At 40.0% G+C, this 27,072-nt stretch overlaps 1 protein-coding gene across 1 annotated transcript in view; it reads left to right on the forward strand.

Moving 5' to 3' along the window:
- Positions 1-3,445: 3,445 nt before the first annotated feature.
- GNAI2 (G protein subunit alpha i2) overlaps positions 3,446-27,072 on the forward strand; it is a 127,988-nt gene continuing 104,361 nt past the window's right edge. The window contains exon 1 of the mRNA XM_039333702.1: positions 3,446-3,846. Coding sequence (XP_039189636.1) covers positions 3,729-3,846 — 118 coding nt within the window. The 5' untranslated portion in view covers positions 3,446-3,728. The remainder of the gene's footprint in view (positions 3,847-27,072) is intronic.

Below are 27,072 nucleotides of genomic sequence, written 5' to 3' on the forward strand. Positions count from 1 at the left end.
CCCTGCTTAAAAGCATTACAAAACTGCAGATGTTGTGGCCTTTGACCATCTTGCCTGTACTCCTTTCTTGTCTCTTGTTCAACAAATTGCTAACTTTAGCATTTTAACTACAAATCTTTTGTTTGTCTAAACAGAACTTTAGAATCCACCGTATGTTCACATTGGATTCTGCATAGTCACATAAAGATTCCGAAGAGTTGGGAAAATATTAAGAGTTCAAAAACAGATATTGCTGTGTTTTAATGCAGTATTACCGTACTAGAGTTTCAGGCAAGAAAATCCGATGCATTTTTCTTACTTCATTATATTTAAATAGTAATTGAACACAACAATACTTGTCAGCATGTGTATGTGTTATGTATGCAACCTTGTATACCTAGAGTGAAATCTTAACATGTGACTCTTAGCAATTGACTTCACAACTGAATGTATATAATGAACTGCAAGAATAAATTGGGAGATAGGAGGAAGACCCTCAACCTAGACAACGTCTGATAAGAGAAATGTGAGTCAAAGGAGGGCTGGGGGTGGAGAAAGCATCTCAGGGCAGGCCTTCCCTAGTTCTCTGGATGCAAAGGTAGGATGGGAGGAAATGCTTTCAAACTTGTGAGATTCTTTCATTGTAATTTTAAAATAAAAGTAGCATTATTACTCATGGTTTTGATTTCTTGTTTGGCCTACCTTGAAGGATTGACAATGGATTTATGGCTTAATTTATGTGTACAGTTAATTTGACCACACATCTCATCAGTATGACTCTACCTTGCTATTGTAGATATTTTTCTTAATCTTCAAAAACAGTTAAAGGTTAAACAAAAATCAGATAAATTTATTAATACATCTACAGTAAAATAATAGATTATATAAGCATTAGTCAAAAAAGACAATTAATTTGTAGAAGTAAATTAAAAAAAAATTCACACAGGAAAATTCTTTCAGCAATGTCTAAAAAATTCAGCGTTTTGTTCCATAGACTCATTTGTCAAATGTTCTAAGGGAGGCTTCCCTGAAACTCATATAGTCATTTTATTTCCATTGTTCACCATATTAAGAAAAGTAGACATGGCTAGGATATTGTTCATTTAATCATAATTTGTTAAGGAATAGTTGATTTGGCTCAGACAAGATGCTAAATTGTAAGTTGTGATATACAATGCACAATATCTGTCTTTTCTGTATGGGGAAGCCCTCATTGTCCCATATCCCACCTATTAGCACCCATATTTTCTCAAGCTTTCTTTCAAGTGTGCCCGCAGGCAAAACAAGTTTTCTGATTCAGTGTCTTAAATATGTTTGCTCAGTAGTCCAAAAGGGTATCTTTGCAATTTTGAATGTAATGCTACTGCAGATAGTCCTTGACTTATAACCATTCATTTAGTGACCATTTGAAGTTATGCCACTGAAAAAAGGGACAACAAATCTTCGTACTTACAATCATTGCAACATCCCCACAGTTGTGTGATCAAAATACAGGCGCTTGGCATCCGGCATGTATTTATGATAAATTGCCTCAACCTAGGGTCATATGATTGGTATTTACGACCTTCTTAGCTGGCTCCCAACCAGCAAACTCAATGGACTGATTCAATGACCACATGATTTACTTTATTGCAGTGAATTGCTTAATAACCATGACAAAAAAGATCATACAATCCTGCGTGTGACTCTCTTAACAACTGCTTTGCTTAGCAACAGAAATTCTGGTCCCAGTTGTGGTCCTAAATGAAGGACTACCTGTATTTTATCTACATTTTTACCATTTACTTCGTTCAGGCTAGGCCTCCTGATTTGGTCTTGCAAACAAATGGGGTTCCTGGCTGAGAAGGAATCGCTCTCATTTGGGCACAAAGAATTCCCGTTTTGGAACTCCAATTCTCTTTGCAGGAAAATAAGACTTCTTTTGCATTAGCTATTTGTTCAGGATTTTTTTTTTCCTTGTGAAAAATTCAGGAGAAAGAATGGAACAGCTGTGGACTACTCTGAGTTGCCTTCTTGTAATGCAACTGCTAATGTAAAATTAAGTCAAGCAAGAGTTTTAAGATAATTTTTAAATAATTTTTATTTATTGATCAAATGTATGTGGCCAGCTATCTTGTGGAAGGTTTTGTGGGGAAGATACCTATGTCCAAAGAAACAGCAGCAGAATCATATTTTTATTAAGGCCATTACATTTAAAAGGCAAACTATGATCTCTCCTAAATTCTGGCAAGTTACATTTTGATTGGATTGTCATACTCTGAACTACAGGATAGATAAAAAAGTATTTCCTTAGCTAAGTTCTTTCATTCTGATCTGACAGATCATCATAAGGCTGTTATTGTAACCTGGTGCATGTGAATGCACATCACATTGTTCCCCGTTATATTGAGCCATATTGTGATTTTCCCCCCAGATTTTTACATGAAGAGAATTACTGTATAAATATTGAAAAACAGGAAAATGATTGCATACAATGTTTAAACTTTAATTGCATTTCCTCCTACTACATGAATCATATTGTTCAGCAAAGCAAGTGATCTGGATCAGAGGCACTATTGTAAAGTTCATGGTGGTTGAGAATTCTGGGCGTCCAAACTATCTTACAGATAACTAGTACACTTGATGCAGTAAATTCTTCGATAAAAATGTCGCTAATAGTAACTTTAATCCAACAAATTTACCATACTTTATGATGGTTATTAATACTAATGGATGCCTGTAGGGTTAGGAAATTTACCGTGAGGGCACTTAATCAACACGGTGATCATTACAATTCGGCCCCCTCACCGTACGGCTTGCCAACACGTGATACGCAGAACAACAAAGCATGGAACCGCCGTCATAGTCGTGGTTAATGTGCTCCCTACATCACGTCCTGGAAAGCAGCAACATTCTCCACCGTCTACTCGACCGTGGAGGGGGTCCGTCTCAATATTCTCCGTTTACATTCCTGACAGATGTGTGCAATCCAGTACAGAAAAATAAAGCAATGGGCGTCTCTTGTACTTCTGACAGAACCCCCCAGGGGAGATAGGGGAGCTGCTTTCAGCGGCAGGCCCATCTAGACAATTGTGTTTTGGTCATCGCTTAAGGCTTAAGCGGAGTCTCTCCCGCAGCCGAAATCTTAGCTGCCCAAATTCCCTCGCCGCGATCCGTCGGGTGTTTGATTTAGAATCTCACGGCATTTGTCCGCCCCGTCCGAGCTGTTCCGGCCAGTCCTCAGAAAGCGGTCGGCCCCAGCTCCGCAGGGCTGGTTCGCTCTGCTTAGCGCCAGGGACCGCGAGCCCTCCCCCCACCCCTCAGCTTCTCCCTCCACGTCGCTTACTCTTGCAGGGCGTCCCCCTTCCTTCGCTTCTCTGCGCTCACCCCCTCCCCCCGTTGCGTATCTGGGGCCGCCTCTTCTTTCTCCTCTTGCTGACGACAAGCCCGCCCAAACTGCCCTCCGTCTTCTTCCCCCTCCTTCTTTCCTCCCTTCCTCGGCGAGAGAGAGAGAAGCAGAGCCAGGACTGAGCGGAACGGTCCCGCCTCCGGGTCCCCGCCCTTCCCACATCCGAGCCAGCGGACTCTCAGACCAGCCGCGCCGGCACCGAAGGGGACGAGAGAAGCAGCCTAGCCGCCCGTGTGGGGCAGCGACGACCCGCCCCACCCCTTTTGTCAGCTCCGCTCGAGTGTGGTGCCGAGGCAGCCCGAACTCGCGTCCCCTTTGCTCGCCCTCGGTTTCGCCCGGCCGGCAGGAGCCAAGCGGCGCCATGGGCTGCACGGTGAGCGCCGAAGACAAAGCGGCCGCTGAGCGTTCCAAGATGATCGATAAGAACCTGCGGGAGGACGGCGAGAAGGCAGCGCGGGAGGTGAAGCTGCTGCTTCTCGGTGAGGTCCCCTGCCCGACAGCGCCCTTCCCCCCCCACCCCCCACCCCCGGGCGACCGCTCGCTCGCTCAGCCCCAGCGCTGGGTCTGTGGGGCTCTCGCCTCTCTGTCTGTTTCCTTGGGAGGAAAAGCAGGGCGCAGCCGGGCTGGCTGCCCAACAAAACGGACCGGGAGGACAGCGCGCCCACGCCCTGGCCGCCTGGTTTCCGTGCCCGACGTCTGCTTTCCGCCACCTCCCTTCCTGCGCCCCCTACCTTCCTCTATACTCGAGGGACTTTCCGCGATTCTGCCGCTTCTCCGATCGGCTGGATCCATCTCGTGCTGCTGAATGGTTGCCTCTGTCTTTTCGGCGGCCGCCATATCCCTATCCCGGCCTCGGGCACAGAGAGGGAAAGATCCCCGCGCCATCCCCCCCCCCCCCGCTTAGTAAGCAGCCGGGGCTGTGTAGTTTTATGCGGCGTCCAAAGAGTTACAAGCCCAGGGGGCCAACCCGCCCTATCCGAGCATCCCATTTTGTTTTCCCAAGCTAAACAGCTCGGCTCCTCATGACCGCAGTTAGGGTCCCCCCCCCCGTCGCGGGCTCATTTGCTTCTCAGGAGAGCTGACATGGCCATGCTCCCAAATCAGTCTGTAAAATACATCCCCAGTGAGACCTTTCCCTCCCTCTTTAGCCTACTCGGTTTCTAAATTTGGCTTGGCACGTCCAGTCCTCAGCTGCTTTTCTTTTATAGTGGGTGATCCTTCTGAAAACTTAGCGAGGCCACAACCTAAAACATGCCTGAACCCCTCCCCTGCCCCGTATGTTTTGCATTCCTCCCACAGGCCTCACCGTTTTTGTTTCCGTTATCAGTGGATAAAACCGTTGATGGTGGCTCCGCATTTGCTACTTTCTGCCACCTGTGGTAGTCTTGGGGAAATAATAATTTCAACGGCAAGGAAGCCACAATTGTTCTATAAAGCAAACCCTTCTGGTCTCCAAATGTGTTGGATTGTTGCTGTATCATTCCCACCTATCCTATTCACCCAGCGTCCCTCTGTAGAGGACGGGAATTGTAAGTTAAAGCACAGCTAGAAGATGGCAGATTGGAAAGAAGTTTTCCCAGCAAAGAAAAATAACTTGGTGCCCTCTGAATATTGTGATTGAAGGCTCCCTCACATTCTTGTACATATGCAGGTAGTCCTCGACTTACAACAGTTCATTTAGTGAACATTCAAAGTTATAACCATTAAAAATATGACTTAACGACCGTTTTTCAGAGTTACAACCTTTGTAGCATCCCCAAAATCATGTGATCAAAATTCATGGTTCATTTTTATGATCTTTGTTATGTCCCAGGGTCATGTGATCACCTTTTACAAGCTTCTGACAAGCAAAGTCAATGGGATAGCCAGATTTACTTAACAACCAGGTTACTAACTTATCAACTGCAGTCATTCACTTAACAGCTGTGGTAAAAAGCCATTAAAATGCGGCAAAACTCACTTAACAAATGTCTCAATTAACAAATTTTGAGCTCAGTTGTGCTCATAGGTCAATTGTGCTCGTATATACCTGTATATACACGAGTGTATATACATGGATAGCACCAGGTTGTTTTATCAATAACAAGAATGACATTACTGTTCCCCCAACATCATGTTAAGGAATATTTCTTTCAGAAAACTGCAATTCTTGCTTGTGATTTTGCTTCCCAGTATCCAATTTCAAGCATGTTCTGTGTTTGGTTAAGATAATTTAAACTTTTCTGTCTTTTAGCTCTCAGTAGGGTTTGGTGATGTTTCTTTTATAAAAGTTTGCTGTTTTACATTTCCTTCCTTTTTTTTGAAAAAAAAACAACCCCTCATTGCACAAGCTAAAGGAAGTTTAGCCAAACATCTGTGCTTTCTTTGTACTTTTCAATAGTTCTTCATTTGAATAGTTGGGTGAACTTCATTTCCATGCATGAAAATAGATGTCATTGAACAGGAGTATGTAGGTTAGAGCCAGGAATTCTGGAAAAAGGACAAAAATGAATGAGTGGATTGATATAACATGTGACACAAGTATTTTTTTTTTCTGTTATGGTAACAGGGAAACTTATAAAAGAAAGACCCAGCTGTTTCTTGACTAGGAAGGCATGATTGGCTCATCAGAAACTAGGTGGAGTTGACATGCATAATGAAGATTTTTTTTCTATATGTTTTATTAAGTAAAATTCACATTGTTAATAATTAATCTTCATGATGTAATAATTAAACATCATGACCCCCAGCCTTCCAAGGGACTAAATTAGACAAATATATGGCTGTTGCTAGTCATGGCCCAGCTTTCCAAAGCAGGATGCCTTTTAATGCCAGCTCTTGGAGGGAAGGGTATTTTTGTGCTCCTACTCTGCTAGTTGTCTTCTCAAAGACATTTCTTTCCTCCCACACTTCTACATAATCAAACTGACATTAAAAAAAGTGATGACACACATAAATAGTGTATCGCATTAGAGACTTGTTGATGGCAAATGCATTGTAAAAAGTTTGTTTTGAAGTGATATTATTGAAACCTAAGTATAAGGAGTCCTTGGCTCATGACGATAATTGAGTCTGGAATTATAATCATAAGTCATGGTTGTTAAGTGGATCACCATATGACTGGACCTATCTTTACAACATTTTTGTGGTGGTTATTAAGCAAATGTGATGGTTGTTAAATGAATCCATGATACCAATGGGCAGTTTTTGACGAAAACTGGCAAAACCCACCAAAAATTGCAGTTGCATGACTGGGGAACACTGCAAATGGCCATAAAGGTGAGCTGGTTACCTAGCATCCAAAATGCAATCACATAATTGCAGGGCTGCGTGTAGCCATTGTAACTTTAAAATTGTGTCAGAAGTATATTTGGGGCGATGTACCGTATGTATGTATATTTTCAGAGATGATCATAATATACCTTCTTAAATTACAAATCTTAGCTGATTCTGCTTGAAGTGCACTTTAAACTATATTTTTACTTTTGAATCCTATCTATAGATTTTGCTTTCTTCAGTTAGACATAGCAAGTGCCTTATAGAGATAAATAATCCATCATGTGTAACTATATTGAATTGTAGTTTCAGACTAGTTTTTTTCTTAATTGGCATGAATCTGTGAAAAAGAGTGCTGATTTTAGTTAAGTAATGAGCTGTAGTTTTATTATTAAACAGATTTAAAATTAAACATGCATTATAATCCAGTAGTTAATTCTAGCAGTGCTATATATTAACATCCTAAAACTTTTAATGATGTATTATTTGAGTATAATTCATAGAATCATAGGATTGAAGAGGACATTGGGAATCTTCTAGTCTAATCCCCTGCACAGTGCAGGAATTTCCCCACCATTCTTGATAAATGGCTGATCAGTGGCTGTCTGCACTTTTAGTTATTAAAGGTTATTGAAAAAGCTCATAAATTTAAAAACATTTCAATAGTATGTAGTATAAAGTTTGACATTTTGAAAAAGATGTGCAATAATCTGAAAGTTTCCACTTCTGTTTTGATAGCGTAAAGAAAGTGGAAATGTGTCAGCATTAAACCATATATTTCAGAGTTATCATAGCTTTTACTGAGAATTTTTTTCAACCACACTATGAATCCCTCTGCCTAATACACAAACGTGTGTTTCTGTAGAAATTAACTATTATGCATGCAGAAAGATTTTTGTGAACTTTTTAGTAGACTGTAGAATTTCTTTTCTCTCAAAAATCTCTGACCTTAAACTTGCAGTTTTTCCCACGGGGCTGTTGCTTTTGTGTCTTTCAATCTAAAGTATCCTTTGGGAATGAATTAACAGCTTTTTAAATAATTGGTTTAGCTATTTTTGATATACACAGATGTTTCTGTCATTGAAATGAGAGTGATGAATTCCACTTAGCAGCTTCAACTTAAATAATAAAATTATGACAATATAAAAATAAAATATTTTGAATATCCATTTGAGTTGAATTGATATTCATGGCCTTTTTCTCAGACAGTGAAAAAGGAAGAGTGTTGCAAAATATAATTAGTTTATTTTAGAATACTGATATGCTACCCACTTCTAGGCTAACTTATCAGCAATGCAGTTATGTAATTTTAAACAAATCCTAAAACTTTAAATTATACTTATAAAATATACTTATTAATATTATTTAGACATTTTAAATATTAAAACCAGTTTACCTGTCAAATTGAAATTCTGAATTATATGGGCTTGCTTGTAATACAAAAATAAATAGCTCTCCATCATAGTGTTAATAACATTATTTCCCAGTTTGTTCTCAAAAAAATGTAAACATTATTCAGGTGGGCTTTACCAATGCAAATAGTTAAGAAAACAAATTATTGAATTATAGGTAAAAATAAATACATATAAATGGACACATTCTGTTTCTTACCGTTGTTCTTGCATGTAATAGAAATACATGGTTTGTTTTTCAAAGCAAAAACTGCAGTATCCCTGGGTTTGAATATCCTACTTTGGCTCTCTTTAATGTGGCATGAGATGAAGTGAAACAATTCTGCTGCTGGTTTTGATTAACTGCATTTCAGCCTTACATCTTAACTGTAATTAATTTTATTTGTGGTTTGTTGAAGCCAGTCAGGTTTGCAAATTATATTTTGAAATTAGCTTGTTTGCCAACAGTAGTTGAGACTAGAGCTCATTTGGTTTGAAATATTACAAGAAGTTGAGGTTAATGTAAAAGAAAAAGTCAAATGCTTCCACGTTTTCTTTTTGAGTGTTGCTGATGTGGGAACAAGTAGGCTTGAGATTGGATTATTTTCATAAAATTAAACCATGATTAATCATTATGTGCAAATTGAACTGAATTCATTTGAAACTAGAGATTGTTTAAACCAGAGAACTTGGAGAAATATATTTCTTTTTTGAATAGATAATTTCTCTGGTTTCTATAGAAATACTAGGGTCTTAGCATCGAATCAATCCATTTAAACATTTACTAATAAGACACTATTAGTAAATATTATAAAAATGGCAAATGATGAAGTGCATAATCTAAAACTGAAAAATGCTTTCTCTTAGATAATTTTTTTTTGATGCAAATTGAACTGAGTAAAAGATATATGTTTAATCAAGTAAGACTTTCAGTGTTAAGGACTTTGCCAATGGCTTTGCAAGGGTTAATGAAATGGGGAGTTTACACTGATGTTAAAAAAATTATCCAAAAGAATATTAGTAAGCACTTACATATTTATATCTATATTTCAGGCATGATTAAACTTAGATGAAGTGACTGTTAGTTACTTATGTTTGGTTGTCAGTTTCTTCAACTAGGCATTAAGGATTAGAACAATTGATCAGTGGAATGATTTGCCTCCAGAAATTGTGGGTGCTCCAACACTGGAGATTTTAAAGAAGAGATTGGACAACCACTTGTTTGAAATGGTATAGGGTTGAACCAGAAGACTTCCAAAGTCCCTTCCAACTCTGTTGTTCCGAAGGCTTGTACAGAACTTTTCTTTTTTTCATCATAAATGGCCTTGTAGTAGCTGAGGACCTTGCTAACTATACAGTAAATTTTAGTGTAACTCTCTGTGTTAAGATCTTGCTCCTCTAACTTTGCCATTCCTCCTTCAGTGAGACAAAAGGCTTCAGTTCTTTTGTCAAAAATGTCTTCAGTTCTATAGTTTTTAGGTCCCAATCTTCTTCCACAAGAAGACTACTCTAGTTCCATAAGTTCTTCACTGGTCAGTTCTTTGGCATACGAGTCGGGTTACTGTACATCATTTTCACTGTTGTCTAACTGATTACCAATATCAACCACAGAAAACCCTACATGCTTGCATGAATTGGAGGACAGATGATCTTGATTCTATCCCTCTGTTAATGCAGCCTAGAATTGCATTGGCTTTTTTTGACTGCTGTGGCACACTGTTGGCTCATATTTAAGTGAGTGTCCACTAGGACTCCAATCCTTCTCATAGTTACTGGCATTAAGCCAAATTTCACCTAGTTTGTACCTATGGTTTTTTTGCCTGAGTGTAAAACCTTACTTTTATCTATGTTGAATTTCATTTTGCTAGATAGGGCCCAGTGTTCAAGTCTGTCAAGATTGTTTTGGATCTTGAACTTTGTCTTGAGTGTTGGCGGCAAATTTGATGATTTCCCCTTCTATTTTCTCATCTTGTTTATGAAGATATTGAAGAGTAATGGGCTTAAAATGCAACCTTGGGGTACCCCACTGCTTACTTTCCTCCATGTGAATATAGTTCCATTGAGGAATTACCTGTTGAGTACAATTTGTCAGTCAATTAGAAACCCATCTGGTGGTAATGCTGTCTATTCCACATTTTTCTAGCTTGCCAAGAAGTAGGTTGTGATGTAAATTATCAAATGCTTTATTGAAATCTAAGTATATTATGTCCACTGCATTTTGTTGATCCACTAATTTAATCATGTAGTTGAAGAATGAAATAATATTTTTTCAGTATGATCTGTTTTTGACAAACCCATGTAGGTTTCTGGTTATAACTTTGCTTGCTTCTAGGTGTTCACAGATCTGTTGATTGATTATCTTTTCCAGAATCTTCCCAGGCATTGATGTCAGACTGATTGGTTTGTAGTTTCCTGGATCTGTCCCCCCCCCCCTTTTTTTTTTTTGAAGATGCGAGCCCATCAGTTCTTTTCTAGTACTTTGGTAGTTTCTTGATACTCCAGGATCTTTGAAAGCTATGCTACAATGGTTACGAGATCTCATCTGCCAGCTCCTTCAGAACTCTGGGATGTAATCTCTCAGGTCCCAGGGATCTGAACCCGTCTACAGTGGACAGGTTTTCTCTTACCATTTTCTTGCTTATTTTGATTTGTATTCCTAGCCTGTCTTTTATGCATGTTTTGGTAGGTTGGGCTGTATTTTCTTTTTGTGTCAAAACGGCAAAGCAGTTCTACAGATAACCTGGTACTGTGCCTTCTAGTATGATTTTTTTTTAATGTTTTGAACTTTACTTAATAAGAAAGTGATTGAAAGGAAATGATTTTGTGCCTATTTGTTGTTCTTTAAGTGGTGCCATACTCTTTAATTATTTATAAAATATACAGTAGACTTAGAATAATTCAAAGCACATATTAACAATGTTTTGGGAGTTTTGTATGCTACTAAAGTATCTTTATCAAATTATAAAGAGATGCTTTAATTGCCCTTTCATAAACAATGCAGATGCCTCTTACATATATTTAAAACTGACTAGCTTTAAGTATCAAATGACAAATAAGGAGAGATTAAGAACGTCTTTGATGAATTCTGTGAAATATCTTGATAGCTGAAGAGAGAATTTTGCTGGCAATAAAATACCACTCATTAATTCAGTTGATTAAAAAAAATCACAGTTCCCCAAATTTTGAGTACACCATATTATAAACATTTATTGCATTGTGAGACTACCACTATGAATATATATGTACAGTGTCAGTCAATTAATATACTTGATGACATTTTATGTGCAAGATAAAGGGAATATCATCTATTATCTCTGAGTCAAAGTCCTTGGCAATATTTCTGCATCAACATTTAATATGGAAATCAAATGATAGCTTACAAACCCAGCAGGATCAAATCATATTCATACAAACATCCCCTAAGGAGATTGTAAAAATTGTTTTAAAAGACATTATAGACTTCTAGTAATATTGAGACAAAGAATTTAATATACTCTCAGACAAACTATGAGCCAGGAGGGAAGGTTTTCTTGTTTCAATATATGTGTTATTTCTTGAAGAGATAAAGATGCACCTGAAAAGGAAGCTTGATGATTTGTTATTTTAGAAAGACCTAAATTATATAGAGATTGGTTTATTCCTCAGTTATATTTGACTCACAGTTATACTCTCTGAGTATGTTCTTTTAACTTTTTTTCTTACTAAAATGATTAAAATATTTACTCATAATTACCTAATCAGTTTGGAAAGTAAATGGCATCACAGTTATTTGATTCATAACCAAAATAAATAGTTTTGGAAAACTACAGAGTTGTCTTAACAGAATAGAGGCAGGAGTAGACCCACCAGAAAGAGAGATTAAGTGTCTCTGGAGGGGGCAGGTCATTGAGGCAGAGAGGCGTTCACCCTGCCTGAATGTAGACCAGGAAAGAGACTTGATAAGGTGTAGAAGAAAAAAAAGGCAAACCTTGCATGAGCCTGGGTTTGCCTGGAAGGATGATCTGCACCCATGTCTCCCCTGAACACCCTCAGAGAGGCTCATGGCAGGGAAATGGGGCAACACAAGAATGGCTATCAGGACCTGGAGGTAGGGCCCTTTACTGCTTGGAAGCCCATACCAAATACATCTCAACTTATCACCATGAAGTAGGTAGTGGTAGTGGGCTTTCCCACCACTCCTTGTTGGGTCAAAACCAGCATGCATCTCAACCCTCTGCACATAGGTTATGCAGCATGGCGGCACTTGGTTATCTTGCAAAAAGCCCTTCTCCAACGAGTGTCCCAACGGCCTGTGGGATGACTAGCCTATCCCTGCACTGGTGCTGAAGCTGTGGTGGATCAACAATGGAGAGCTGGGCTCTTCCCATTACCAGGAGGATGTCCCTCAACTACCCCCCATGAAGAAGGGATAAAAGAAAGTCAAGGCACTGGCTGCTGATTGGAGGGCACCAGAGTTGGGTTGGTCTGTGATTGGGTTGAGAGGAAGAAATCTAACTTATGTAAGATAAGAACTGTACTATTCATTTTTTAAATACTTAGTTGGACTTATGAACAAAATGGACTTATGAATAGCCTCTCAGAAAGTAATCCATCAGTAGGGAACTGTCTATAATGACTATAAGCACCATATTTTAAATAGGTTTCTGGATCACTTCTTATTCCATCACTAATTTTGAGCATTTATTAATCAGATTTAACCACTTTCAACTGGGAAACTAGACTAAGATAAATCAAAAAATGCTAGGGAATTTCTGGAAGCTTGGCATCCGGACAAATTAGCCATCAACCAGCACAAACATTTGCATACCATTCAAAAGAGACAATAATGAAAGCTAAAAAGGGAGCAAAAAGGCCAGAACACCTCACCAGCAATCAACACCCAAATAAACAGGGATTAATACCAGACAAACAATCAAGCAGTAAATAATAAACAATCAAGAAACTATCGACTGAGACAATCAAACAATAAACAGCAAACACTACCGCCAACAATGACAGGGTAAGCTACTCAGTATAAACAAAGAACAAACCCCACTTCCTTCTACCACTGTTGCAAACAATCAAGCTCAGCACCAAGGACTCCACATAATAATCCATTTGATTTGTTGTTTAAAATATGCTTAGTACATATATTGTGTTTGTCAAACCTAATTTGATTCAAAGGGGTTTTTTTGAAAAAAAAAATAAAAATGTTCCTAATAAAATACAGACACTTAGATGTGATACAATAGAATCAAAGAGAAAAAAAAATATCAGAATGTTCCTATTCATATTGCTGAGCTTTGTTTTTTAAATCCTAGGAAGGATTATTTCCCATATAAAGGTCAACATGATATGACAAGTTCCTCACTTTTCCTATTAATGATTCAGTTGCATTCATTTTATAGAAGTGTTTTGAACATGTGAATAGCATCTCCTCCCAGGAAGTGCAGCAGAAAGTAACAACCTTTTTTATTTGTGTTTGGGATTTGGCGTAGTTATTAGTGTGAACATTTTTGTGCAGCTATTCTGCCAAATAATCTGGATTAGGAATTATCAAATTGGGAATCAGCATAATACCTAATACATAAATGTCAAGCATGCTGGTTTCTATGAGTTGTCATTTATTGAATTAGAGTGTTATAGTAACAGCTGGGAAGATTTTTTTACCCAAGCAAAGACCTAAGCATAATGGTCTCTGGGGGACAAAATCTAATGTTGCTTGCCTGATGGTTTGAAAACCAGCATTTGATCTTAAATAAAAAAGCACCATTCTGTTGTATGAAATCACTTTGTATTTATTGAGTTTTGAAAATTTTTGTTCACCTGTAACATTTGTGAGTACTCCAATCTTAACTGGTTTTAAAATATTCTGTGCATTAAAAATATTAAAGCAACTGTTAAGTTCCTATTACAGGATTCTTCAATTGGATTTGTATATTTCACTAAATCCTGCTGTGGTTTTAGTTGTGTAAGATCCAAGTTATTGTATTGTTAACCACAGTATATCCTTAGTATATTGCATGAATTCAGCCAATGGTGATTTACTGAACAAACTATTGAGATACAATAGTACCATTTTCCCAGTTCAAATGCTCTTGGGATACATTGGCCATCCTGACAATGCATCCTTAGAGTTTCTGTTCTAATGCATCTGGAGGTTGTTAGGTTGGGGAAGATTGCAGCTGTAATTTAATAAACTACAAGATGTAATACATCACCAAAACTCATAATTGTGAGTCCCTCGGCTAGTCCTTCCATTTTCTCCATCACAGCAGCTGATCTTTTGAGTTTTTGTTTTCCAGCTCAATGAAATATGGTAAAGCAATTATGTAAAGGGGCTCACACTCTTTATTTGTCAGCAGAATAATTCTCTGAAAATTGAACAGCATAAGTTCAGCATTTGGTACAGCAAAAGATTTGAGTCCAAAAATGGGCCAAAGCTCTCCAGACACTGTAGGGTGGGGGAGGACTCCCTAGAAGATTGCCCCTAGTGCATCCTTATGAAAGAGGCAGATGGGCAGCTCCTTCAAATGTTCCACACTGGACACATGTCCCAGAGTGAAGCTATTATTGAATTGTTGGAAAGAATTCCAGAAGGTATGCTCTTCATGATTTCCCACAGTTTTTTTCTAAGCAGATGGACATACTTAGCTCCACTAAGTTAGGATGTCTGCTTTTAACCATGGACTGTAAGAGCTTCAACCTATTTAGTGCTTCTTATTATTAGATTGAATCTAGAAATTTTGGTTGATGGAAACTTTCTCTATAAGAGCCTCTATTTATCATATAAATGGCTGCTGTGGTTAATAGAAGTCAAATGATTCATTTATTCAGCAGCCATTCTTGTGAAAGTATATATTGAAGCCTTAACAGTAATTCTCAAGTGATAGTGACCTGTCTTTTGAGTCTGTTTTTTTGTATCCTTGTCTTGTTTGAGCAAGGTGATATTTTTTGAAGAACTTAAAAATTATTGTTTCCTCTGGAGGGATTTTTGTTAGAATTTTTATTTGTACTGCATTCAAAAGTTGTGCTGGTAGTGCTGGTATGTTAGAGTTTCATTGTGCATTTATATGATTCAGTGAAAGACAAACTTCCTATTTCCAATTTGTGGGAATATTCATAGTAAACACTTATTGCTGGTCTTAAGCATATGCATAGTATTGAACATGTCTGGAAGTCCCTCCCTTTTGTATTTTGTGGTATGAATTGTCAATTTGATAATTTATTTGATTTAAATAGCCTCCAATTCATAACAGCTACCCTGGGTGGCTTTCAACGGTTAAAAGCAATAAAACAACAGAATATATAACAAATTAGAATTACACCATGGACTCTAAGTAACAATTTGACCCACATGCCTGGGAACACATTCATGTCTTAAGAGTCTTTTGTTAGGACCAACTTGATCTCAGATGGAACAGTTTTCCAGACAAAGCAATAAAAAAGGACTACTTTCTGGTTTTTACAAGAATTACATTCTTGTAATCTCTCCTGCTGGATCTAGAAGAACAGGTAGAAAGTTGGAGAGAGGCTAACCCTAACCTGACCCTATCCTATTAAGGGCTTTATAAATCACAACAAACAATTTGAATTGCACTTGGAAGAAAACTGGAAGCCAATCCAGCTTGCAGAACCAGATGTAACATATTTGCATCAAGGTCAGTCATAACTGCTTCTGCTACTGTATGAGCAGGTGGTGGGTGGGGATTATTGGGTTTTATATTGGGGTTTCATCCTAGTAAGCCTTCTGGAGTCACTGAGAGTGAGTTGGGCAGCTATACAATTTTTAAAATTAATAAATAAATAAATATATAAATAAAATGACTGTACCAGCTGTTACATCTGGATGCTCATCAAGTCCAATTCCACTTAAGGTGCATTATTGGTTCACTTGAGTAACTAGTGTATAAGTGAAAGCACTAAATTGATCACAAGGTGAAGATGTGCAAAAGCCCTCCTGGCCATGGCTGCCTGCTCTTCAAGGAGGAGGTGAGAGTCCAGGAGGAGCCCCAAGATACATAGCAATTCTGTTTGGAATGGTATACTTTTATCCCGAACAAGAGATGGAAACTCAACTGTTTCAGAAAGCCTTAAAATCCAAAGCCATTCAACTTTGGTTGAACTGAAGTCTTTCCCATTCAGACCCTCACTGTCTTGAAATACTGAGCCAAAAACTCCACTACATCAGTTGGTTAGTCAGGGATGAAATGTAAAACTGGATACCATCAACATACTAATGATACCTCACTCCATGCCAGTGAATGATTTTCTCCAGCAGTTTTATGTAGTTGTTCAAGAAGAGTGGAAGAATGTTGAGCCATAAGGCACCCTGAAAATCAGGGGCTAAAGGCTAGACCTTTTTCCTCCCCAAAAATTTGACTAGAACTGGCCCCAGAGGAAGGAGGAAAACAATGTGGCACTGTGATTCTCACTCCTAATCCCCAAAATTCATCCAGATAAATAGCATGGCAGTATGAAAAGTTGCTGAGAAGTCAAGAAAAGTGATCATGGACATTTATTTATTTATTTTATGAGACTTATATACCGCTTTAAGTGCAAGCACTCTCTAAGCGGTGTACACCAGTAAGCAATGTATATATATATTTAGATTGCCCCCAACAATCTGGGTCCTCATTTTACCTACCGTGGAAGGATGGAAGGCTGAGTCAACCTTGAGCCGGTGAGATTTGAACCGCTGACCCGCTGAACACAGTCAGCTAAAGTGGCCTGCAGTACTGCACTCTAACTGCTGCGCCACCTCGGCTCTTACCTTTGTTCTTACCAGAAATCATCCACAAGTACAATCAATGCAAGTTTGCTTCCTTGCTCAAGGCCAGGAACCAGGCTGAAAAGGCTCCAGATACCTAATCGACTTCCTTCAGAATTCTCTGAAATTGCAGCATTATTGCCTTCTCCAGTACAAGAGATGGAGAATCCACCAATGGGTTTTCTCTGTCTGCCTGCTCTTGAGACCAAGTAGTCAAACTTGACACGCCCCCTCTTGCTAGGAGATCCAGTCTTAACTTGGTCTCAGTTCTTGAAGACCTATCACGTTTGGCTCTCAGCAGATAGTAGGTCAGAGAAAAAATCCATTGGTGAATTCTCCCTATTTAATTCGGCACAAAACATTAAATTACAATCCCCTTAACAAATTTCCCCACAAGTACTGGGCTCAGTACTAATTTCAACATGTTTGAGGTGTGTGGGGTGGGGGGGAAGTTTCCCTGCAGCCTTCATATTTTCTTTCCCCAGGGCTCTGGGGAAAACTCCTAGCAGGGGTTGATAGGAGCGCATTCCTTCCCATTTACCTCTTTACCAGTCCCTCGTTCTGGCGTTAGATTTCAGGCTGCAGGTTTGAATTCAAGTTTGAATTCAGACCCTCGGAGGCATCCTAGGCAGCCAGAGGCAGTCGCGGATGCCATTTTGTTTGCCGTTTCAGGCAAATGGAACCAATTTAGACTTCATGGGTTTGCCGGCCATTGGGAGGCAGCTCACAAAGGTGAATTACGGTGCAGCGATTAGCACTGCCTCCGCGATTGCCCAGGATCAAGGAACTTGCTACCAAGGCCGCGGAGACTGTTCTCTGCCGAGAATGAGTCGCGGCTGCCATTTTGAAGCTTCGGCAAGCACAAGGAGCTGGGAGCAGCCTTATTTACAGTTTCGCAGCATCTCAGTCCCATCGGTGGCCCAACCATAGCCCATTTCAGCAAATTATTTTCTAAATTCAACTTTCACAGGGCGCAATTTGTGGGGTCACCCCTGAAGGCCGCTACCCTAATGAGGGCTCCTCCAGGCCCAGTAGGCTTACTCGCATTAGGAGCGGCCATTTTGAATGCCACGTGGTTGCATCTAAGGCTCAACTAGGCCTAATCATAGTATTTACAGAGATAGGTCTCATAATACGAATAGCAGCCGCCAATTGAGATCGGATCTAACCTTTTTTCAGGACAACCTTTTTCCTCTTAGGCCTCTGCGCCCCTTTGGGTTTTTTTTTTTTTTTGCCTTTTCATTTTTACTGGTGCACACTGACTGGCCAGCTAAGGCCTCCGGGCAGAGCCCAGAGAATGGTTCCAAACGTGCCTTCGGTATCTACCTCAAGTGCCGTGATCAAAGCCCAGAGAGAAATTTTTTTCTGGTCGGGTGGTCAGGGGAACAGTCTTATTACTTGTTCCAATCTCACTCCCGCCAGTTACTTGCCTGCCAGAGTGTCACCTCAGCTTTTCTGAGACTGCTCCACTGGGATGGAGGGCTCCTCATTGCCTCAATCCATGAGCACCGCCTCTCCATCCTCCAGTTACGGCTGCCATAAATCCTCTGAACAGAAGGCGGCAGGCAAGTCCAAGTCCAAGACTAAGCAGACACTCAAGAAGTCTTCCAAGCTGGCGGAGAAGCAAGCCAGCCGGAGGCACCAGGCTCTGGAGAAGGAGTTCTCCAGAGCACAGAGGCAGGCCGGACTAGATGCGATGCAATTGGCGGCCCCCGAAGCTGATCTCCCCTTAGGTCCCTCAACTTCACCTCAAGACGTATGGTCCATCCCAGGAATGCCAGTCATCTAGTCACCCCCATAGTGACTCAACACATTACAATAGCTCCAGGCACAGTTCCAGAGGCCACATTTACTCCCACGGCAGCGGGACTCGGGACCGGACTTTGGAGATATTTTCTCCGACAGACGCCTTGAGGCCTTACTATCCAAGGTAGTGGATAGAGCTCTAGCGCAGCGTTCCTTTCAGTCACCCGATCAAGGAGCTACCACATCAGGTATGCCTCCTTATGGGGCTCCTATGGAGTTCCCCATACTCCAGGAGCCTACGTCTCCCGCGCATTCTTCCATGAGCGCTTACTCTTTCCCTCAAGGTGAGGAGCAACTGGATCTCATTCTGTCAGAGGAGGAGGAACTTCCTTCTGAGCCCTCCCCTTCGGGAGGCTTTTTCAATTCAGCCCTTTTTCTCTCAATCCTACGTAAGGCCACAGCAATGGCAAATATAGGCTCAGATCAATTCCCTCAACTGCAGGCTCCATCGGATATCAGCCCCAATCTGATATTTTTTGAAACGGTGGCAACCGAACATCACGTTCCGTTCCCCTCCATTTTCCTGAAAGGGATCAAGAAACCATGGGCTTCCCCTTCCTCATTCCCTTCCGTAAGCGGGACTGACAAAAAGATCTTTAGCACCTCTACAGATCTCACCGATGCACTGGAGGTCCCCAAGGTAGATAAAGCATGGACCCCTCTGGTATCCCAGATGGCGATCGCTGGGGACTTATCGAAGGCGCTTAAAGCTGATGACAAGAAATGGGAACATACATTTCGGAAGACCCATCAATCAGCAGCTTGGGCAATTAAAACGGCCAGCTGTGCGTCCTTTTTTGTCAGAACCACCCTTCTATGGTTATGCCAGCTTCAGGCTAGAGTACCTGCTGAGGATTTGCGAACCCACCAGAACCTAAGTAAGATGGTGGTGGCTACTGAGTATGCTGCGGATGCAACGCTTCAGTCTGCCATCTTTGCCTTTAGGTCTATAGCTTCCAATATTACTGCCAGAAGGATGCTGTGGCTAAAACATTGGCAGGCTGACGCCAAGCTCAAATGGAATCTAGCGACTGCTCCTTATCTGGGCAACAACTTATTTGGGGAGGCCCTGGCCCCGTACCTTGTGGAGAACAAGGACAAGCGCAAGGTCATGGCTCACTTAAACAAGAAGTCCGACAAGTGTCCCACTCCCTACTTTCGTAGACAGTCCTTTCGGCAGGCAGCAGGTACAACAGTCACTCAGCCCTCCCGCTCATACACTCCCAGACAGGAAAGGCCGTACGACCATCCTCATGACAGGCCAGGGTTTCGGCCCAGACAACAGGGACAGACTAAGCGGCCATTTCGAGGGGCAGGACGTCCATATAGAAGGTCCAAGTGACTCCTACACTGCTCTTCCCATCGGGGGAAGGCTAGCCCACTTCTTCCATCAGTGGGAATTCACCTCCACGGACAACTGGGTCCTGCAAACCATCCAGTTTGGTCTGTCCCTGGAGTTTCTAGCCAAACCCCTGGACTGATTCATTGTCTGTTCCGTTTCCAGGGATCCACTCAAACAGGGCCATCCAACATCTTTTAGAGATTCAGGTCATAGAACCAGTACCGACAGACCACAGGGGAAGGGGGTTCTACTCCATCCATTTTGTGGTCCCCAAGGCCTCAGGGGGATGGAGAACGATCCTGGACCTCAAGCATCTCAACCATTACATCACTTACAAAAAGTTCAAGATGCAATCTCTCCAGTCCATCCTGGGAGGCATCAGACAGGGAGACTTCCTGGCGCCAGTAGACCTCACGGAAGCGTACCTCCACATCCCCATTCATCCAGCTCATCGACGGTTCCTAAGGTTCTGCTACAGGGGCAGACATTTCCAGTACAAGGCCCTTCCCTTCGGCCTTTCTTCAGCGTGGAACCAGGCTGAAAAGGCTCCAGATACCTAATCGACTTCCTTCAGAATTCTCTGAAATTGCAGCATTATTGTCTTCTCAGAAACTTTACCTCTCAAAAGGAAGATCAGCGCTGCCCCAAAGCCCAGGGTCTCCTATTTCAACCAGATCAGGACTCAATTTAATCAAAACTTTCATTTTCTTAATTTAATTTAAAATTCTTTAAAATTTAAAGCCCTGGGCTCAGTGTTCCTGGCAGGGAACGGAGGCCCTCACCAAGCCAGCTGAGGGCCAGACAGCTGAGAATTGAACAGCTGAGTGGCGGTCATGTTTGATGCACTGATCGCGGCCACCATCTATTTAAACTGCGCTGCTTGCCTCCTCTTATCCAGACACCCGCAGGGGACCAGGGGAGGCAGGGGCAATACATCGGGGTCAGAGGAGGCTTGACAACGGAGCCTCGGACCCAAGGACTCTCTTGTGCTCCGTTTTCGGCGTGTGGCCACCATTTTGGACCACGCGGCCGGCACAACCTTGCCGTTTGAAACTTGCCGCTTCAGCTGGAGGCCAGCTGATCAGCAGAATCAGCAGCAGGCTAGTATTCAGACCAGAGGAGGCTCGACAGCTGAGCCTCGGCCCCAAGGACTCCTCTGTCAATCTGCCTTGAGCTCGTGGCCGCCAACTTGGACCATGCGGCCAGCACAGCTTTGTACCTTTAAATTTGCTGCTTCAGCTGGAGACCAGCTGATCGGCTAGAATCAGCAACAGAGACACTAGCCTTCGGTCCAGAGCAGATGATCTGCCCCAAGCAGGCCTGATCTTCAGCTAGCCAGGCCAGTATTACTAGTTGATTTAATAGTAATTAATAAGTATTATTAATTAATTAAATTAATTATTATTAATTATTAAGTTGTTGGTTAAATTAATTAAAAAGATTAATATTAATTTAAATTAGTATTATTAAATTACCACAGCTAATCCTCACAACATCAAAGGAGGACAGGCATTTATTAAGGGTGATCTGCTGCCACTAACAAGGGACGTGTGTGCTGGCACTTGCCAAATTGTGGTTTTGGCCGCTCCGTCCACCTGACCACTGCTCTATCAGTGCGCTCTCAGGCATCGATAAAAAGCCATCAGCATTTTGGTGTGAGAGAGGCCTACCGGTCCAGCGTCCACCATAGCCTACAGCAATTACTGCTCTGCCAGTATCTGGGATCACAACCATACCTAGCGCTCTGCTCCCATATCCCGAGATCCTTCTCAGAGCAACACTGAAGGATCTCAGTTGTGTTGGCAGGGCACCTCAGATTGCGCAGGGTATGCCTGGCACTCCTGTGCCAGGGAATCCCAAGTCGTCCAAGTTGAAGGCTGCAGGAAAGCTTAAGGCCAAAGCCAAAGCTGTTCCTGGCAAGAAGCCCTCTAAGGCAGCAGAGAAGGAGGCCACAGGAGACACCAACTGAACACCAGTGAGACGGTCCAGGCTCAGGGCTCTAATTCTGCAAAGAGCACCAGAAAAGAGAAACTAGCATTCTCAACTAATAGTTTTACATACCTGGAGTAATTGCAACCTGTAGATCATGAGCTGTGTAGATGACCTTTGGCCTGGTTGCTTCTAGTAGATTTTTTGGTGTTTTGGCTCAGCCAAAATAAAGCTAGAGAAGGCTACAGATGGTAACCTGGTAACCATAGTGATCTTATCAGAACAGTGCAATTAAACACTACTGCAGGCAATGCCTGCAGATAAAGCGTATTGCTGTAAGCTTAAGTACTTGGTATAATTCTTGTTATTACACTGTCATTTTTGTTTGGCAACTTCTCCTAAGTTTGCAATAGATGTAAAGACTCTTTTGGTCTCCTTTTATCTCTCTCCCACTCCCTACCCCCCCCCCCCCAAAAGGGAAGTATTATACCTGGGAGTAAACTCCAAAGCCGCTTTCATTGCAGGCAGTCCTCGATTTACAATAGTTCATTTACTGATTGTTCAAGGTTATAACGGCATGGGAAAAAATGACTTATGATCATTTTTCAGACAACCATTGCAGCATCTCCATGAGCATGTGATCAGAATTCAGATGCTTGTCAACTGACTCATATTTATGATAGTTGCAGTGTCTTGGAGTCGTGTGATCATTTGTTGCAGCCTTCTGACAAGCAAAGTAAATAAGGAAGTCAGATTCACTTAACAACTGTGTTATTAACTTAAAAACTACAGTGATTCACTTAACAACTGTGCCAAGAAATTCTGGAATATAAAATAATAAATAAGATAAAAATATTGATCAAATTCTCCAAAGTAAGATGTTAAATGCAAGTGGCAGATATAAGAATAAATTTTACAATGTAATAAGTAGAGAAGCAAAAATAAATAAGTAAAATCAAAGAAATAACAGCAAACTAAGTCAACACATTTTAGAATTATTTACAAAAGAGTTAACAGCGAATACTTGAAATAATACATGCAAAAAATAAATCATGGAAAGATCTAAAATGATGCCTCATTCTTTGCTAAATATTTTAGTTAGGGACATTTTAATAATGTTAAGAAGGCAAACCCTTATTTTAAAAGAGGTTCAGCAATAAGAATTTTAAAACAATGGGAATAAAATACTTATTTAGGCATTCAGATGAAAATGATTTGTTAGGCAATCAAAAGAGAATGAAAGATCCTAGAGGGATTTTTAAGAAACAAAACAATCAAGTGATGTGGGGTGCTTGGTGCTCTCTGAACTTGGTTGTTTTCTTGCAGATATTTCATTACCCAAACTAGGTAAGATCATCAATGTTAATGCAATCAAGTAATGCTAATGTGTGCATCTTCCTGTTGAATCTGTGTTTTGAAGACAGACTTGGAAACTCTATCCATGCCCACTGTTTTTCCTAGGGGAATTGTGCAGAAGACTGAAGATGATGTTGGAGAGAAAGAAGAAAGGATAAAGGAATGGCCTCGAAGAGGCACACTTTACTAACATTTATAATTTTTGTATCATTTTTATGGATACTACCATTTATAGCACTCATTCAGATTCAACATGTCTTTATCACTCCTATATAAATCATTGAAACATTATTTCAGCTTCACCTCATTCTAGTTTCATCCCTCTTTATACATCTTTTAAATCGGGGTTTGTTTATTTTTTTGCCAAAAATTACTTTGCATTTTTTCTGCCTCTTTTTTTTAATGTGTCCTATTCCTTGCTCATTTATATTTTTTGCTATTTTTTCTTTTTCTAAATGTTACATAACACCTTCTTCATATCCTCATTTTATGTAGCAAGCGTTGCATTTTAAGCATTTTTCTCATCCGCACTCTTTTGCATTTTACCAAGCATCCCTTTTCATATTTCACTGTTCTGTAGCAGTTGTTTTCATTTTGCTCTAAGTGGTTTCCATATTTTCTGTTTTATATCCCATATCCCTTCATTCACTTGGGAGATCAGTTTGTCTTTATAAACTTTCATATAGAGGCTGTACTTCCAATAACATAACAATTCTTTATTCAGTCCTAAACAGGCATGGTACCTCCAGCTTTTCTATTTTTATTATTAATTACTATCACTTTACCCCTTTTTCTTCTACGTCCAGTTTTTCCCTAAGAATTATTCTTGACACTACCAAACAATCTGTCCCATGTTCAAATTCTCACATTATTTTGTATCCTTCATTGATCATAAACAACCAAATCAATCATGTTTCCTTCTTTTGTGATATTCACATATGAATAATGCTTTTACTTCAATATTTGAAACACAGACACTGAACAAACAGTCACTATCATTAAAGATAGTGACAAGAAACAACGTCCTGTTTTCCCCACAGAAGAAATCCCGTGAAGTGAGCTGGGCAGAGAGTGACTGGCCCAAGGTTACCCAGCTAGCTTCCATGACTAAGGCAGAAGTAGAACTCATGGCCTCCTACTTTCTAGCCTAGTGCCTTAACTACTAGACCAAACTGGGTCTCATCCATTAATCCATGCTTTTTTCACCATTTCATATTTTTTATTCACATCATAATCTTCCATGAACTGTGGCCATCACCAGTTGACCTATAGAAATTAAACTTCATTGTCAGTTTTAGTCAATCATGCTTTTTCATAATGTTTTTAAACACATTTTAGTTAGATGGATTTGTTTTATTTTTTTGTGTTGCACTATTTTTGAAAAGTACATACCTTGTAAACCACCTTGAATCCTGCAAGGCAGCAAACAAATATTTGCTTGACAAATAGTGAAGATGTAAACTAGGCTATCAACTTTAAAAATAACTGCCACATGCAGTGTTCCCTGTAAACGATAAGAACAATATGAGTCAATTTAGTATGTTTTGCTAATATGTCACACCTTAACTGAAGTAAAAGCTTGTTCATTGTCTTCTGTGCAAGTTAGGATCTCTAATTTAGAGACTACCTTTCAAACCGGCATAATGCAGTCTGCGACTGTAATAAAAGTTATTATGTTGCCACCAAATAGGAGTTCAGGATGCTCTAATTCAGATATGTCAAACTCGTGACATCATGAGACGTCACGCAGTGTATCGGGACGGTTTTGCCATTGCTGGCAATAGGGTGGGTATGCTTTCCATGTGACGCATCTGGCCTGCGGGCCGGCAGTTTAATACCCTTGGTCTAATTTAAAAACTGTTCAGCAAACAACTAGCTTGCAGAGGTTTGTTTGAAAAACACACAGTTTGACCATGAGAATATATTATTATTTCGAAAGCTTATTTAATCTTAAATTAAGTTATATCTTTTAAGTATTACAGAATTATAGCAATGTAGTCTCATTGACGGGTAGATGTAATACAAGATGTGAGAATATTTCTAAGCAGCTGGTGATGCAATTTATAGTCATTCATTCATGAGAATATTGCTTGTATGTTTCAAGTTATAAGAACAGAAAAACAGCATTCCACCTCCATATTTATATTTTATGTTGTAAGCCAACCCGAAAATGTTAACTTTCTGTAGTGAATGCAGGAAATGGAGAATATTTCAGTGGCTGCTCATAATTATGAAATGGCCTTCCGTTGGAGGTATGCTGGATCATGGGATTTGTTTTCAGAAGCATTGTGAAAGCCTTTCATTTGCTTGGCTTGGAGCTAAATTCTTTTTATATACAGAATATAATTTTGGTTTGTCATAGGTCAGCTTTTCTCATTTGCAGAGTGCAGAGGAAGATTTAAAACGTTTACTACCATAGGGCAAACATTTATTATAGAAAAAAGAAAGGAAGGAATTGTCTGGCCTGTTGCTGACAGTTAATCTTTATTTTTGATGCGAAGTAGCAAGAAGCGGTTTATGGACTAGCAGTAGTCATAATATCTAAGTGTGCTAACCACTAACTTAAGTTTTTATAGATGCCTAATAATATTTTTGGAAACCAGTTGTGGAACTGCTTTGATGGTATTAGCATTGTTGAAAACACACTCCTGGATTTTAGAGTACTGTATTCAGTTTGTAAAGAGCTATTGTGTTCTTTATGTACTTAATTTAACTCCTCATTTTTCAAGATGTTTATGAAAAAACATTTGAATATTTGATTGTCTGTCTGTCTGTCTGTCTGTCTATCTATCTTCCCTGTAAAAATCATACTATTTTCCTATGGCTTAGAAGCCCTGTCAGATGTTTTGGACTTAATTTGAACCAACATGCATAGGAATGTGCAATTAATCCTCTTTTCTTAACTTTTATAAGTATAATTTTATAAAAGGAAAAGAGTTTTGATTTTATTTGAGCTTCTGTTTTCCTAGTTTTTAGTTGTTGGAATGACAATAATATGTGGTGATATGTATTAGGCATTTTCACGGGCTTGCCACAAAGGTGGAAGAATATCTGTGGAAAACAGCTATTAGGCATGGATGTTTTTTCATTGATTGCACAGGAAATCATTCATGCAGGAAGGCTGAGTAGGGTGAGTCTTTGTTTTTTTTTTGTTTTGTTTTTTTCCCTTTGTCAAATTAAGTTGTGCCAAGCTTGCAGTAAACTTTCTGTTTCTCAGAAAAAAAAACCCTGGATGATTACAATCTTTGCAGCCTACTGTTTCATTTTGTGGTGCTATTGTTAATTAAACTATTTCATTTGGTTCTTCATTGAATGTGCTGCTCAGTACTGAGGATGGACAGTTCAGTCTTGCATTGCGTGGTGCATTCATAAAGGGAACTCTGTTCAATTGTGCTTATCAGACTTTTCCAGAGGAGCTCAGTGCTTCTGGTAACATTCTACATACAGAGTTTAAGGGCCAAACTTAAAACACAGTATAGTTTTACAGGAGCTTCAGTCCACTAAGGGATGCATGATGGTAACAGAGAGTAACAAATTTGCTTCTTCAAAATGAACAGTGGCTAAACTGTGAGGTTATTATTATTATTATTTTTTTAAGAAGACAGGAAGTGATGAACAAAGACCTTGAATGCAAACAGGGAATCTTTTATTTTTCTGCAAACTTATACTAGATTTGCTTAGTTTCTTTTTATAATATTTCTAATTACACACTAAATTTATCCAAAATGATTAAAAACAACAACAATTATGTATACATAAGGAGGAGGAATCCGGTCTGTTTCACTGGGCAATAGAGGAACAAAGAAACGTAATGCTCCCTACTGGGGTGTGGTTCAACCACAGTAAAACTGCACTGTTGAAAGAGAGTTAATAGGTA

The sequence above is a fragment of the Crotalus tigris genome, unplaced genomic scaffold (assembly GCF_016545835.1).
Source record: "Crotalus tigris isolate CLP2741 ecotype Arizona unplaced genomic scaffold, ASM1654583v1 scf7180000017625.6296891, whole genome shotgun sequence".
NCBI lineage: Eukaryota > Metazoa > Chordata > Lepidosauria > Squamata > Viperidae > Crotalus > Crotalus tigris.